Source organism: Accipiter gentilis, chromosome 34 (assembly GCF_929443795.1).
Source record: "Accipiter gentilis chromosome 34, bAccGen1.1, whole genome shotgun sequence".
Classification (NCBI taxonomy): domain Eukaryota; kingdom Metazoa; phylum Chordata; class Aves; order Accipitriformes; family Accipitridae; genus Astur; species Astur gentilis.
Genome location: NC_064913.1, coordinates 2102691 through 2117933, shown reverse-complemented (window position 1 = coordinate 2117933; position 15243 = coordinate 2102691). Strand labels below are relative to the sequence as shown.

Below are 15243 nucleotides of genomic sequence, written 5' to 3'. Positions count from 1 at the left end.
TTTAACCTATCTTAAAGGCAACTGTGGTATATTTGTTTATGTTACTGTATGAATTGTCAGTACAACACAGTGCTGTAACAAAAAGTTACTTTTACTACTTTCTGCTTTTAACCTGTTCCCAACAAAATCTTATTATTTCTTAATGAAGCTAACATGGAACATACAGGGGTTTGAGAAAAGAACACTAAGCGTGAGGGTTTGTTCATTGTCCACAGTTTTTTGGCCAGCATGACTATTAGAGTTCAGTGTGTACAGTACTGCAGTCATCAGATGTACTGACATGAACTTTTGTCTTTTTGTGGGCAAGACCCGTGTTTAGTATTAACTTCAACTTTTCTAGAAAAAGCAACCTCAGCCACCTTAAACAGTGGCCTTCCACATCCTCACTTCAAACTCAGGTGTTTAGGAGTAGTTGATCTCTTAAAGTAAGCTCAGAAGAATGTTTTTTCTTGACTTTGATGTTTTAATTACCTCTTCTCCTAGTTGCCCGTTTCTGGGAGACCAACATACTGTTACGATTGTCACAGTGGAAAAGGTTTGTGATTTATGCTGACAGCTTGTTTTATCTTTCCAAGTGATACAAAGAAGTTAACATGAAGCAGAGGAAATAGGTGGCTAGCAGACAGTTTGGTTCTTCGTGTGTGGCTTCAAGTTTTAATACTACTTCATTTGGAAATTTTATACAAGAACAATTTGAATTTTGTACACATTTGCTTACATTTCAATTTTGTACACAATTATGTATGCATATTACTGAAAATAAAAGAGGTTCGTTGATTTGTTTCTGTTCAAGTTATGCCAGATAAGTTGGTGGAGCCTATTACGTTGGCTCTTCTCTGTTTAGTTCTGTGTTTCACTTGTTCAACTGGAATATCTGTGGACCTTTGAAAGACAAAATGTTATCTTGGAACTCAGCTTTAGAAAGAAGTTACTAAGGCTAGTTATGTTGATACTCGGAATTGTGACCCAGAGCAGGTGGATGCTATGCAGGCTGGAAGGCTGCAGTGCCCAAAGGGCCAGTCCTCCACAAATGAGGTGTTGATTTAAAGCGTGAGTGCTATCTAGCACCGACCATGTTAGAAAACAGTGTCCACTTCTTCCAGAAGTTACGCATTGCAGTAGCTTCCTACCAGTGGAGTTGTTTGAAACAAATCAAGGTATTTTATTTTATCATGAGGACTTCTGGGATTATTCTGTGGCATGCACTTAAAATGTAAGTTATAACTGGTCAGAAAGTTCCTACTGAAAGAGAAACTGTATTTATGTCCAACAGCCTTTATGAAAATTGCCAGTTTTCCTCTAAAATGATAGTTTTATAGTGGAAAACTTAATGGCTTAAAAAAATGGAAATATTTTTGTTTAGGAAGGAGTGTTGCCACAATGTATTGCAGGTGGGTTAATTTGTGTGTCTTCTGTCTACATTCTTCAAATTCAACACATTCTTGTGGTTCTCATGGCCAAGAGCTCTCATCATCCATTACTTCTCCTCTGTAGTACCTGTAATTTGAGTTTTATGAACTGTGTCCTCTTTTTAGATCCTTTATTTTTGTTTTTTCTAGGTTTGCCTGGGATTCCTGGCTATCCAACAGCTCTGTCAGAGTTTTTGTGCAGGCCTGATTTTGAGGCCTGTAAGTCATAGATGATATAACAGCATAGGTGCCAATTTTTCTTACAGTATTCCACCATGAGTCTGGTGCATCTGGGTAGCTCTGAGTTTGTTAGATGTGTGCTGTATGGTACATGTATATTGATACTCTGCCAAGGAGACAACAGAGTGGTAAAGGAGGGAGACATTTTTGTTGCATGGGGGTACAAACCCAATTTAGAGATAAAAATGGAAGCCCCTGGTATCCTACACATCATTGTGACATTATTTTCCATCTGAACAAATTTTAGCTTTTGCCTGAAATGTTCTAATTGAATTTACTTTTGGACAGAAGTATTTAAGAGAAATGTAGACAAAATACCCTTTTTGAGTAATGCTAGTGCAAAGCTTCTGAAGGGTACTCTTCTGTAGTCTTCAAAGCAGATGTAAAATTCTTTATGCCTGCTTTCTGCTATTGTTGTTTATTTAGCTGAAGAGGGTTTTTTGTTTTGTTTTGTTGAATATTTCAGACCAACCTTCAAACATGTTTCCTGTTGTGTTTTCCAGCAAGCTGAACATGGAAAAAAGGTTCAAAAGTGCACCCTTTATTAATAATTACAAGTGCGTGCTGTACAGTGAATGTGTATTGTTTTCAAAGGAAATCTTAGAAGCCTTGGACAAACCAAGTACATAAACAAGGAGGAAGGCAGTTGCCAATAGGAGATGCATCTAAGGAATAAACAGCTTTGGGATCTTGTCGACTTAAGGTCAAGATTTACAAAACCAGCACATTAATAATGGACCCAGTCAATAAGTGTTGAATTGAATGTTTTCAGCTGCTGTTCCCAAGTTGGGTATATCCGCTGAGTGGATCTCACTGCTGAGGGTTCACAGCTCTCAACCCCCTGTACAAGTAAAGAAGCCAGCTCTTTCTCACTGACTGCTGCCAGCTGGGAAAAGGCTTTCCTTTACCCAGTATTCCTGCCAATAAAGCATTCCCCCAGAAGCCCACAAAGAGCAGACTTGATTCGAGTCTGTCACGTCTCAAAAACCTCCCATCTTGCCAGATAATAAGACTGTTGCCTGTCTGCGAGAAGGAGAAGCGAGCTCTCGGTTTCTTCTACTGAATCTTTTTTTGGATAAAAGTGGTTCGTGACCTAGGAGTTGGAACAAAGATCTCCCTATTCCCAAAGCTATGCTCACTCTAGCATCCTCTTCCTCCTTTCTCTGGCCAAATCAGTCGTGGAATGACTTCACCAGGAGGGATGAAGCACCTTTCTCAGCACTTAGGCAACTCCTCCAGTGAGGTTTGGATGCTCCTGGGCATGAGGAGGGTTTTGAGGATTTAGCTAAATGCTTACAGTAGCAGCAAGGTAGTATTTAGGCACTTGCATCCTTTTATGGCTCTGGGCTTTCATTTCTTTTGAGTCTCAGTTTCCAGTGCCTTTCACCATGCATCAGCCTTCTCTACTTAAAATGCTGAAATTACCCCTGAAACACTGGACTGAACAGTTTGAGAAGAATTGTTTGGGTCTTTCCAGCTCTGCAGGGAAGTTTGGAAGGACATCTGGGATTGTGGATAATCCCATCCTGCTAAAAAAATCCTGCTAAAATGCATTAGTTTTGCAATAATATTTTGTTGTTACTTTCAAATTTTAATGCCATACTGAGGTGAGTTCTGAAACATAGTGTGAAGTATATAAATGTTGTTAACCTTACAAATGTAAGCAGTCAAGTTTCTTTAGCCATCAGAGCTAGATTGCTTTTAAGGAAGGTGTAGGCAACAAGGCTTGTTTTTGGGACACACAATGTGGATTAAGTCCCAAGGCTGCCCAGTGCTCTTCCAGTGATACTTAAATCACTATGGGTATGTTGTTGTATAGGGATTTTTCAGACTTTTTCAATGAATAGATCCATATGTCTTCTATATTGCTCATATGGGTCCCTATGTAGTGAGTAACAACCTCCTGGAAACAGGTTTGCCTTCCCTGATGCCTTGCAGGTAGCCTGAGTTCCCCCTGGACCTAAGGGCCACAGCCTGAAGCCCAGTGTGTGTTGCAGAAGGGTGAAAGGAAGCAAAGTTACTTACCAGCCACCAGCTTTCTCCTTCACTCGCAAATTCTTCAAGTCCAGGTACTAAGATGTTTTCCTTATCTGACTCTTGGTGTCATCGCTTTCTGGCAGATAGCAGTGGAGGAAAAAGGGATTTCCAAATACTATCCATAATACTCGACAAGCAAATTACTAGTACTTGAAGATGAGGCAGGAAGCATAGCTTCTTTGAACAATTTAGAGTGTGCTTACTTGCATAATGCCATATTGCGTTATTACATCTGCCTGTTCCTGCAAGGCTGAGCTGGCACCTAATGTTCTGGTGTCAGAGCAGTTCTTGCTGTCTGGTAAAATCTGTCAGCAAAGAGCCCCATCGCCATCTGATGCAAGTGGAAGTTTTGCTGTGCCCTCGTTGACCAAGTTTTAGCATAGCCTGAAGCCAAATTGTTCCATTACCTAGATGCATGCGAATGTGTGATAAAACAAGCCAAATGGTAATTTTCATGTGAAGCGACCTAAATTAACGTCCTGATTCCAGCAGTTATTCAAACCTTTGCAGACAGGAGCCTTGGGAAGAGCGAGGGGGACACTGGAGCTATGGTTAACTCTTTGAAGCACAGTCAGTTCTGAGGATTTGCTCTGCATTGAAACCCGATGGGAAAGTGTTACTCACATAGCAGTGATCACACCGAAAGCGAAAGCTGGAGAGTGGATAGTGGATGGTAGCTAACCAGAAAACTCCAGTTTCACAGAAATCCAAGTTTTATTTTGCTTTTTGATTTGAGTTTAATATTGTGTTGAAGAAGGACATCAGGAGTTCCATGTTAAAAATGTGAATGAGCTTCCTAAATATTTTGATATTTACTACAGTTCATCCCTGTCAGATGTGAACTGACCTTGCGAGGTTTCTGTTTCGGAGGCTGCGTTCTGGAGAAGCTTGTGGAGCGACTGGGCCCTGCCCAGTTGATCTGAACTCGGCATGTTGAACGTGCTGCATTCGGGAAGAGCCCTGAGAAACTGATGGATGGTGCTCGGTGGTCCTGCAGCGTCTTGTTAGGGTGGAGGACTGAGAATTGCACAAGATTCACCAGGAAACTGGCAGTCCTTTGGGAAGGCGAGCAAGGCCTGATAGTGTTTACAGCTTATACGCTTTTTGTTGGATCCGTTTATTCCATTCATCAGGCTGGAATAACAGTATAAGAGCAAAAGCACTCATTTGCTGCTATGAGCTTGCTTGTTGCAGGGGGAGTTTGGTGGCCACAGTCCTGGCAGCAAATCCTTAGTGCAGACAGTTCTTCGGTGGAGGGGAAAAGGACAACTGAAGATTCTCACTCCCCACTTTCTTCAGAGCTCTCGATAAGGTCTTCTGGTAAGTGTGCATCAGCTTTGTAAATGTCACTGATTCACATTTATGCCAGTTTACCTTTCCTGAGGTAAAGAAGGCAGCGACCTGGGCAGGTTTTGAGTGGGTCTTGAAGCTTTTCCTTTAAGCTGTGTTTATATCTGCTATACACACATACTGTATGTGTGTCTGTGTATGTATATACATATGTGTGTCTGCATATACATTAAAAAAATGGGTTTTTGTTCAAGGTGACTTTATTTAATAACGTCATGTGCTGGTGTGTCTCCAAAGCACCTACTTCAAGACTTGAAGTAGAACAGGAATGGCTGACAGGATCCAGAAAGCCTGTGCTTCTGGTTTTCTTCTTTCCTGGGTCCTTTTCTGGTCGCTGAGTTGGTGTGACACACACATACAGGCATTTGCAGATGCACCCTGTTCTGGAGAGCCCGGGTGCCCAGCTCTCACCCCAAGGTCTCTTGTGGGGCTCAGTGTCCGCCCCGGCCAGAGTGGGTCCGTGAGTTCCCGGAACAGTGCTCTCGTGAGGAGCGCACTCTTTGTGTTTCCACTGGGAAGCTGACTCCTGTTTACATATTCTAGCTTACACGACATGTGGCTAAAAACAGATAACCCAGGAAAACAGCATCCAAATTGCTAGGCTGTAGCTATTTTGTTTGGTCTCCTTTTGGCCCCATAAATCTCATGTTCTTGACAATAGTCCCACTCCAACAGGAAACTCGTTGACTCGGAGGCTCTCCTGGGAGATGCGCAATAGCATAACCTTGGACTGGGGAAGGGCTGGGGCATGGACTGTTGACTTCCTAGGGATGGATCCTAACTAGAAGACTACTGTTAACAACATGGGAACCAACAACCTCCTTCCCTAGCAGCCCTGTTATATGGAATAACTGAGCGGCCAAGGGCTCACCTTCAGGAGATGATGCTGAGCTCACAGCCTCGGTGGAAGTGCTGGTGTGTGGGCAGTGTCTGGGCACAAGTACTTCACCTTAAATAATGTTGCTTCCCGTCAAAATGGCCACACATCCTCAAGGTGGTGTGGATTCATTACACGATAAAACTGATGATACTTGGTAAATGAAGGTGCGTAATGCTGGACCTATTTCTTGATCTGAGTAACTGTTTGTCACTGAATTCTGGATTATAAACCAGCTTGCAAAATTCTGTTCCCAGTTAGAGTGGTTTTCTTTGAGATACACTCTGTCAGTAATTCCTCTTTGCCATGTCACTGAGTCACTGCTGTGCAACCACATCACATTAACAGGAAGCACAGAAGTTTCAGTTCACCTGATCTGACTGTTCACCAGACATAGTTGGATATATGTAGGTCACTATATAAAGTGACAGACTCTCATAATACACGCAGGATTTTACACTCTGAATTAAAAGAAATAGCCATCTGGTGGAAGGGTTAATAACGATGCTGTTGGTGGCATGAGGCAATGTGCACTGAGATGGTCTGAATTCTCTTTTCTCCTGTCTGCAGTGATAAGTGATAGCTCTTATTGGCAAGTCTTATTAAAACTTTTGTTTATGCTTTACTAACGTTGGCAGCAGTTGTCTGCAGAGGCAGGACCACTGGACTATTGCAGTATCTATTGCACTTCCATTGACACTGGGTTTTGGTGGGTTTTCTTTTGTTTGTTTGTTTTCATACTAAGCACTGAATCCTGGCACTGCAATAAAAGTTACATCAGTGGTCCTGGGGTAGCAGTAATAACACTGGTAGCAGTAATAACATTGGTAGCAGCTGTACAGTGTTGTCTTAACGTGTCTCTGGGTGGCTTTCTGTTGGATGTCCACTACATGAATGTTTCTGAGGTGAGAATAAAGTTATTTAAACCAAAATTTTTTTTGTCCTAGAGTGTAATTTAAAACAGTGACCACAATGAACTGTTAGTTCCCTTCCACTTAGACTTTTTGTGGTATGAAATACCAGTTTTATTATGTTTATTATATAGCATCTTATACTTAGGAGGCCTAGAAATTATGTAACAACCAAGTGAAGGTCAGAAACAAAGATGTTTGATGAAATACCAGATATATAAGCAAAAGTGTTACTGACAGAGGAAATGTGTTACTCACTGTGTAACAAAAGTGTTACTGTCAGGGGAGTTGGGTGAATCGCACATCCTCTGCAAAAAGCCTGAGTCAGCAGTATCTGTACTGAGATCTGACACGAGTCTTTTCCAAAGTCAACAAGCACTCCCAGGCTAAGCAATTTTAATACTACTACTAATCTTCCTCCCAAAAGTTTCAGAGTCCCTTACACAACATTAAACCTATGGTGAAAAAAGTGAAAATATGACAGTCAAATGCTATCCGTCCTCTCCCAATCTCTGCGTTGCTATAATTTCCTCCATAGAAAATGAATTCCTTCTGCCACTCCTAATGATCATGCCCAGAAGACACTTGCCTGTGTACTAGGATGTTTTCATAATGAATGGCTGGATTACAGAAAACCTTATTTTCAAGTTTTATAAAGAAAAATCAACTTCCATTACTGGTGTTTTCATTGCTGGGCAGAGAGCTGACTAAAATAAGGCTCCACTGGAGCTCGAGCTGAAACATTTTTAAAGTCTTCTTTAATCTGTTCAAGCTTGAAAGTCTAGGCAAAAACAGAGAAGAACTGAGATAAAATGCAATGAACTAGCTCACAAATGAGCTGGAGCAAAATGAAGGGGATGACTGTGACCTGAAAGTTGAGGATGTCTGCATATAGATAGCGTGTTCAGTTTTAGGCATTATATCACCTGTGATCCATTTGTACAGATGGTTAAGCGGGGAGAATTTCATCACCAGGGAGAAGACCCAAGAGGATTATACACAGGCTCACTCTTCCACATGCCTACTCTTGACAATGTTTGTAGCCCAGTGTCCGATCCTGAGGATGTTTCTGGTAATGCAATATGATCCTGAGAATGTTTCTGGTAATGCAGTATAATCCTAGCTGATTGAAAATGTATTAAAGCTCAAAAAAATCCTGCATGCCAGTGTGCTCGTGATGATGCACAACAGCTGAATGTCAAAGTACAGTATTGGTTATTCACCTGTGGCCTCATTCAAAGTAAGAAGGAAGTGTCTGTGGCTTTTGAGGCAGACATGATGTAGAGTTCCAGTCCTCCTCAAAAAATCCTCTGTCCTCAATATGGGTCAAGAAGTCATTGTCGAGAATATTCAACCACTATGGTTTCTTAATGAATTAGGGAAACTCCATGTAATTACACGTTAAAAGTTTATTGGTGAGGTCAGTGATAGGATAGACGTTTAACTCTTGGGATGGCACTGGGGAGAAAATATGATCTGTGAACAATTTCAAAATTATTTTTTTAATTAATTATACTTAAAAAGCAAGGCAAAGAGGGTACTTTATAGAATTTCAGAGGTCTTGTTTTTAATTAAAAGCATAGCAGGTATGTTTTCTTGTAAGAATTTTGTATTTAAAAGTGTTACTAGCCTTAAACATTAAAAATATCATTAAACCTAGAAAAAGTCATAAAATTAAAAAGCAAAATTACTCCCCCCCCTCCCCCTCTTCTCCCTCCCAACTCCCCTACCTGAGCTTGAAGAGGTCTTTTTTGGAGTTCATTTTTGTTTGCTTGTTTGTTTTCAAAAGAACATTGTTTTATAAAGAAAAGCTTGGTACGATCATGTATCATAAGACGTCAGTAGTGCAGGCTCAAAGAGCAATTACTAAATTACCAGTTCCCATACCATTTGCTAGAATACTTGACAATGTTAACATAGGAAAGAATTAGTGAGAAAGGCTGCTCTTTTAAGACATGTTCTTCAGATGCGTTTTTTCCACTTTATTCTTTCTCCCCAAAGCAAGACCCACCAGTGGTGGTTTCAGCTAGGGTACCACATTTTAAATTAGATGCAGCTTTCCTTCCACTGACCTCTTCTGTCAGCTCTACAGTTCAGAGCAGCCTGTTTGGGGAGGGGTGTCTAAGCAATTCCCGTGAGGTTCACCTTCAGTGCTGGCTCAAGACCTTATTTTTCAGAAGTTTATTGTATTTCCTCCTCAAACAAGAAGAAAGAGAAATTCTTCCTCAACTGTAGCAGCAAAGCTTCCGATTCCTTCCTCCTTCTCTGGGCTTCAGCTGAGGACTGGAGTAAGAGGTTTTTAACCCCATCTTTCCCTAGGATGTAATGCTGAATGTGTATTTCCCATCCAGGGTGTGGTGAGCTAGTCAAAAGAGGTGATAGCAGTGATTAGTCACATCCTTGTTCAATGCAATCTCATAACAGCAACAGCAGACCCTGGGAATGGGAGGCACTTCCAAAAAAAGTTTCTTGACATGTTACAGGGAATAACTGCAGCCACGACTGTGGCTACACCATAACTCAGTGGTACATCCAGGACCAGCAGTCATCTCCTGGAAGGTGCTTGGGAAGAGGCCAGGAGTGGACTGATGAGCACGGAAACCATACAGTCTGCTAAAATTAGTGTCCAGTGAGATTTTGAACGTTCATTTTTGGGCTGGACCATGCTCACAGTAAGCTAGAGGGATGGAAGATAGGTTGTTATAACTGAAACACAACTGCAAAGAAAAGGTTAAATAATGTGAAGGCTTTAGGAGTGTCATAAAAACAGAATTTGTGAAATATGAATTAATGAACTAATGAACTTAAAATACGCTTTTCAGCATTTCAGTGTCTGGAAAATAAAGGTGAATACCAGAGGTAGGGAGGTAAATGTAACAATTGAAACAAAGCTTTTTAAAAGCCTCAGATGGAGGACATCATGGCACAGCCAAAAAGTAGTATGACTGAGGGAGGTGGCTAACAATACAGATGGGAGAAAGAGAGCCTTATCAAGTCTAACTTAACGTTTTCTATGAAAATAGGTATGTCCCGGTGTATGATTTCCAACACTAGAGCAGACAGACAGAAGAGATCCTGTAATGACTACATGAAAGAGGGCAGAAGAAAGATTCAGCATCAATATCCTCATCCATCTGCCTGATGTCATTCAAATATCCATCAGGAGGTGTGGGAAGCTTGGGACCAGGTGGGCTCCTTGCAGTGGTTTGAACAGATGTGGGTGGCACAGCACCTACTTACCCAGGTCATGAACCCTTTCCATGGGACTGGAGCCACAAGAAGAAGTCGGGCAAGCTGGATCCGTGTCTGACGAGGGTAAGGCAAAGGGATGGAGAGGTGGGATCTGCCAGCAGGGCAAGAGGATGGGGAGTCTGGACCAGGGAGAGTCTGAATGCCCATTCACAGCTTTTGGTCTGGGTTTGGGACTTCTGTTCTGCTGGGTGAGCTGGTGGAGAAGTGTGAGAAACCTCAGTTAGAAGCAGACTTTGGTTATCAGCCTGTGTTTAACGCCTGGGGAGGAGTTCATGGGAATGCACTTCAGGGGAGGCCAATCAAACAAAACAGCCTCTCTGTCTGGATTTCTCCCAGTTTGGTCTTTAACGTCTGTCTTTTGACTAAGTATAACTCAGCCTCCCATCTTCTCATTAACCTGTTCCCCCACTGGGCCCATTAGCCTGGCAGATGAAACATTTATGGAAAAGAGTTTATAAACATGTTCTCGAATAGCTTGTCGACGTCCTGGCTCCCGCCGTGCTTTCTGCTGCCTGCAGCGGTCGGGATGCTGTTGAAGGCTGGGCATGGGAATGGGTCCCTGAGAGGGACACGGAAAGGGACGTGGGGATGGTGGCTTCAGGGTGAGGGGCTGCAGCTTCGAGGGCGCAGACCCGTGCAGAGCTGATGCGGCAGGTATCTAAGGGAAACTGAGGCAGGACTGAGGCGTGGAGAGACGAATTCGTGCTGCAGATGCCTCAGGGGAGGCTAAAGTGCAAATTGATGACAGCCAGCCTTTAATGGCTTCCTTTCGGGTATAAGGAAAAGAGTGGGGCGTTTCAGCTGATTACGGCTCTTGTCCCGAGAGCCTCAGCCACGAAGGTTGAAGCCCAGCCCCAGGGATGCCCCTGTTGACTCCCAGAGGCAGAACTGGAGCCTCGGATTTCCCACTCCCATTTCTGACATTTGTCACCTTGTGAGCATTAGACAACCAGGAGTCTGCATTTGTACCAGTTCTGCATCCTCACGCATTACTGTCTACAGCTGGGTTGCAAATTACTCTCTAAAGGGAGTACCGTTTCCCTTTAGCACCCTGCGTAACATTTCAGACTAAAGGTGCAGCTCTGCCTTTACGTTAGGACAGGGTCAGGAACGTGGAAATCACCTGGATAAGCTGACCACGGCTCTGGTCATTACACCCGGTTACAGCTTGGAATATGGGTGATTTTTTGGAAAATGGGATCAGGATATGATAAATGTGGTGTTGGTCCTATGCAGTTTCCAATCTCTCCGAGAGGATCGCACAGTGATGGGCAGATGGCCGGTGACTCCAGCAGGCCACCGTGTGAGAAAGGGTGTTTGCAGGGTAGGTGGGCAGTGCTTTGGGTCTGGTACAGCCCGACCACTTGTGTATACCAGCCAGCAGCGGCGGAGCACCAGTCTTTTACCACAGAAGATGAACAAAACTTTATATGAGTTACATTATCTGCCTTCATACTGCCAATCCAATTAGTGTGTTACAATCAGCACAGGAGGCACAAACCCATAAAGTTCTCAAATATTTGTATGCAAAAAGAATTCAGCATTCCTGCCCCAGTAAAAGCCCCTGCTTTGCCCTGCATTAAGATTTGGTTTATTTTATAAGAAGCTAAAGATTACAATGGCCTTGAAGTTGTATTTGTGGGTTTTGTAGTGGTTAGGTAGTTCTCAGAAGAGGATACTGGAAAGTAGGAGACTTGCTGATGTCATTTTTATTTCACCACCAGTACCCAAAAAAAAAAGCTGAGAGAGATGTTGGTGGCCCTATATAAGGTGCACCTCACCTCCTGCAGAGCACATCAAGAATCACAGCAAAGGTAAGGCTTGCAGCCTTTGTGCCTCTCTCCCTTTGCCTTGCCCACTCTCCCTGATGCTAACACTGCTGTCTCTCGTCAGTGCTGAGTGCTGTAGCTGCAACCTGCTGGGACGGACGACTTTGGATCGTGAGCCATGGCCTCGTTGCTGACCTTGACCAAGAACTTCTCAGGATGGGTCTTCTTCTGCTGCTGTTGCTGTCTCCCTCTTCTTCTCACCAGCCCTCTGCCTCCGAAAGGGGCAGGGGTGGCTTCTAGCACCCATCATGCCTGCAGGCTCAGGAAAATCAACTTCCAGCAGCCCTACATCAGGAATCGCACCTATACCTTGGCTAAAATGGTACGGTAACCCACGTGTCCTTCACAGCGGGATCTGAGGATCTCCTCCTCTGCCAGAGCCCTGGCTTCTCGCCTTCGGCATTCCTCTCTCTTTCTCATGCCTTTCTCCAGAAAAAAAACGTGGATCAACGTGAAACAGGAGCTTACATTTCTCTGTTTGCCCAGTCCATTTGGAGCTGGGCCCGCTTGTCCTCCAGCCATGGCCAGGCAGCTCCTCAGGCATCTGATGGTGCTCTGCTCGGGCAGGTCTCTGGGCTGCCGGTTACACCATCGAGTGCTGCTGCACCTCCCAGCAGCGCGGCGGGCCAAGTGAGGTCGGCCACCTGTGGCATCTGGTTCAGTCATCGTAACCGCTACGACATCTGATGTTTAAGAGGGGGACGGGAATTCAGACTTCTGCTTATTTGTTTTCCAGTGATACTGATCTTGAATCTCACCCAGTTAAGGGGAGAAACAGACACAATGTCCAACTTATCGACCTGTAACACACTGTCTATAGCGTCCATTCCCTTGTTTCACCGGCACTATTATTGATGAAAACCTTAGGGTTTATAATTAATTTTCAGGTAAGTTTCCCATCCCCACCTGACATTCCCTTTTTTTTACTCTCAGGCCAGGGTCTTGGATGAGGACACGGACAACAGGCTCATTGGGCAGCAGCTCTATGTTAACGTCAAGGTAAGCCTTACACCGGGAGGCTGCTCTTTGCATCCTTCTGCAGCACTCCTTGGTCTCTTGCTGTGATTTAACGTGACCTCTCCCGTGCATACATAGGAAAACAACCACTGCTACGTGATGAAGAGGATTGCGGAGATTGTAGTGAAAGATGTCCTCCTCACCAAGGCCAAGGACCAGTACCCGTACGCTGAGGAGGTGGCACAGTTCTTGGCGTCCCTGACCTCAGAGCTGAGCAGATGTGTGAGTAGCGTTGGGTTTCTTTCCCTTCTCTGAGCTGTGACTCTTGTCGCTGCTCCTGGCTGTCAGAATGCTGCAAACAGCAGCAAAAGGCAGTGATATGAAAGGAAACCTCAGATCAAAGATATCAGACTCAAGCTTGATAGAAAGGTGTGAAAAAAAAAAAAGCGCACATTGTTGCATACAGCTGCCAATGTTATGTCTGGGTGTTTTCTTTTTTTAGAAATCCTCAGGACACAGAGAGCACATTGAAAAGAACGTGGAAGAAATGAAGAGCAAAATGAAACAGGTAAATTTTTTCCCAACACTTAAAAAGAGCAGTTCCAAACTCCAGACATTTTGTTGGATTAAGGCTGACTTAATTATGAAATGAACTCTGGAGGTTATTTAGGAGGTGAAGCCTGCAGGGGCATTAAAGAGGGGATTAGATGGTAATTTAAACCTTCAGAAGTCAAGTTGCAGGTAACTATATGCTAGACTAGATTTGAATGAGCTGGTTTATATCTTATGATATAATGACTCTAATAGAACTACTTGAGAGAATAAGGAGAGTAAGTTCTCAATTCAGTTTCTGCGACAAGCCTAATTTCCATTTTCTGAGCAATAACGAGATGCTAAAACTCACATTCTGCTCTTTTCTAGTTGGGAGAGAATGGAAAGACTAAAGCCATTGGAGAACTGGATTTACTGTTTGACTACATAGAAAATGCCTGTACTGATGCCCCAAAGAAGGCAGGGAACAAGAAGAAAAACTGAAAGAATTTCAGATCAGGCTTGAAGACGTGTCTCCAAAAAACTCTTGCTATGCTCCAATTGATTAACTATTATGGAAACTGCACCCCTCTCCCCCACACCCCCCATGCAGTATATTTTTCACTTGTCCCAAAAATAGCAAACTAAGTGGGCACAGACAGGATGCATATTGCTGCCTTCTTGGAAATGAAAACTCCAGGACAGTGTTGGCAGCTCCATTTCAACACAGGGCATTAGTTATTTTCAAAGGCACACTCCTGTCCTCCCCATAGGAATAAAACAACTGTTTCTGTATTTTATATGCTGAGATTTGACACCTATGAATCAGCTTTGGTAGGCATTGATACGTAGCCAGTATGTTTTGAGCCTTTTACTTGGAAATCTCTCTTGCATATGTTGCCCCCTTCTGACCTTTACCTGAATAGTTGGTATTTCAGACCAATTCAGAAATATTCTTTGTCTTTCATATTTAATGGTAACTTATTTTAAGGTAATAATTATACAGCACTTTTATTTATATAGATTAATTGAAAAATATCCATGGAAATGTATTTATGAAGCTGTACCAGAGGATTTTAAGTGAACTATGAAATTAAAACTGCTGTGTGATATTTATATGCAGATGGATTGTTTTATAAATGCTTACTCTCTAATTTATTGCAATAAATATTTTGGTGCTCAAATATTGCCATTTACAGAGCTCGTCTCTTTTACTCAAACATAAGGGAGATGACACATACTGTGCCTGTGGGGCTGCTGGGCCAGCGGCTGTATTCTTCTATCCAGAAAGGACGGAATCTCGGTTTGGGGACAGGCTTCTTCACCATAAGGCTGCAATTTCAACTTATCCGAGGCCAGGGCTTAGAGGAGAGCATGTGGGTCAGCCTTTCTTGTGGGGGGTGGTGGGAAAAATAACATCACTGCTGAGAGTCATTGGTTTGGTTCTTTGATTCTGCCTCGGTATGCCCATAGACAAGATCCTGTCTTGAATAGCTGCTGGTGAAAAGTCCCAAACTGTCCCCCCCGGATCAGATGAGATGGAGACAAACAGCCAGGCAGCAATTGCTACTGAAAACTCAGAGCACTGCATTTTCACTGCCCTATAGGCATGCTGAGCGCAAGTGATGCTCTACAGGATCAGGGATTTGAGAGTACTTCAGAAGAGAAGTGCTTGGTGCCTACTTTCAACATAAGCTCCTAGACAGAAAAACCCCAAGTCACTGAAGAGCAGTTTAATCCACCATTGTCATGTCCTTCAGCCATGTCCCTTAGGCAAAGACAGAGGAGTTGCTCTAGTGCAGCCAGGGACATTGGTGGCTGGACCAAGGTTAAAGATGTGAAAAGCATCC

The 15243-nt window shown here is 43.2% G+C and overlaps 2 protein-coding genes across 3 annotated transcripts in view; both read left to right on the top strand.

The window, feature by feature from the left end:
- MDM1 (Mdm1 nuclear protein) overlaps positions 1–777 on the top strand; it is a 77068-nt gene extending 76291 nt beyond the window's left edge. The window contains 1 exon segment of the mRNA XM_049792231.1: positions 484–777. The gene's annotated coding sequence lies outside the window, so the exon portion shown is untranslated.
- Positions 454–14491, top strand: IL22 (interleukin 22). Of its 2 annotated transcripts, none has more exons than XM_049792237.1 (10): positions 454–535; positions 2153–5006; positions 5712–6080; positions 9848–10139; positions 11801–11890; positions 11970–12227; positions 12839–12904; positions 13001–13144; positions 13365–13430; positions 13784–14491. In XM_049792237.1, exons 6-10 carry the CDS (start codon positions 12024–12026, stop codon positions 13895–13897), a joined length of 594 nt encoding a protein of 197 aa, XP_049648194.1. In that variant the 5' UTR covers positions 454–535; positions 2153–5006; positions 5712–6080; positions 9848–10139; positions 11801–11890; positions 11970–12023; the 3' UTR covers positions 13898–14491. The 2 variants fall into 2 exon arrangements, with proteins under 2 accessions (XP_049648194.1, XP_049648193.1); XM_049792236.1 differs by having other exon boundaries at positions 479–535; positions 1560–5006.
- Positions 14492–15243: the final 752 nt, after the last annotated feature.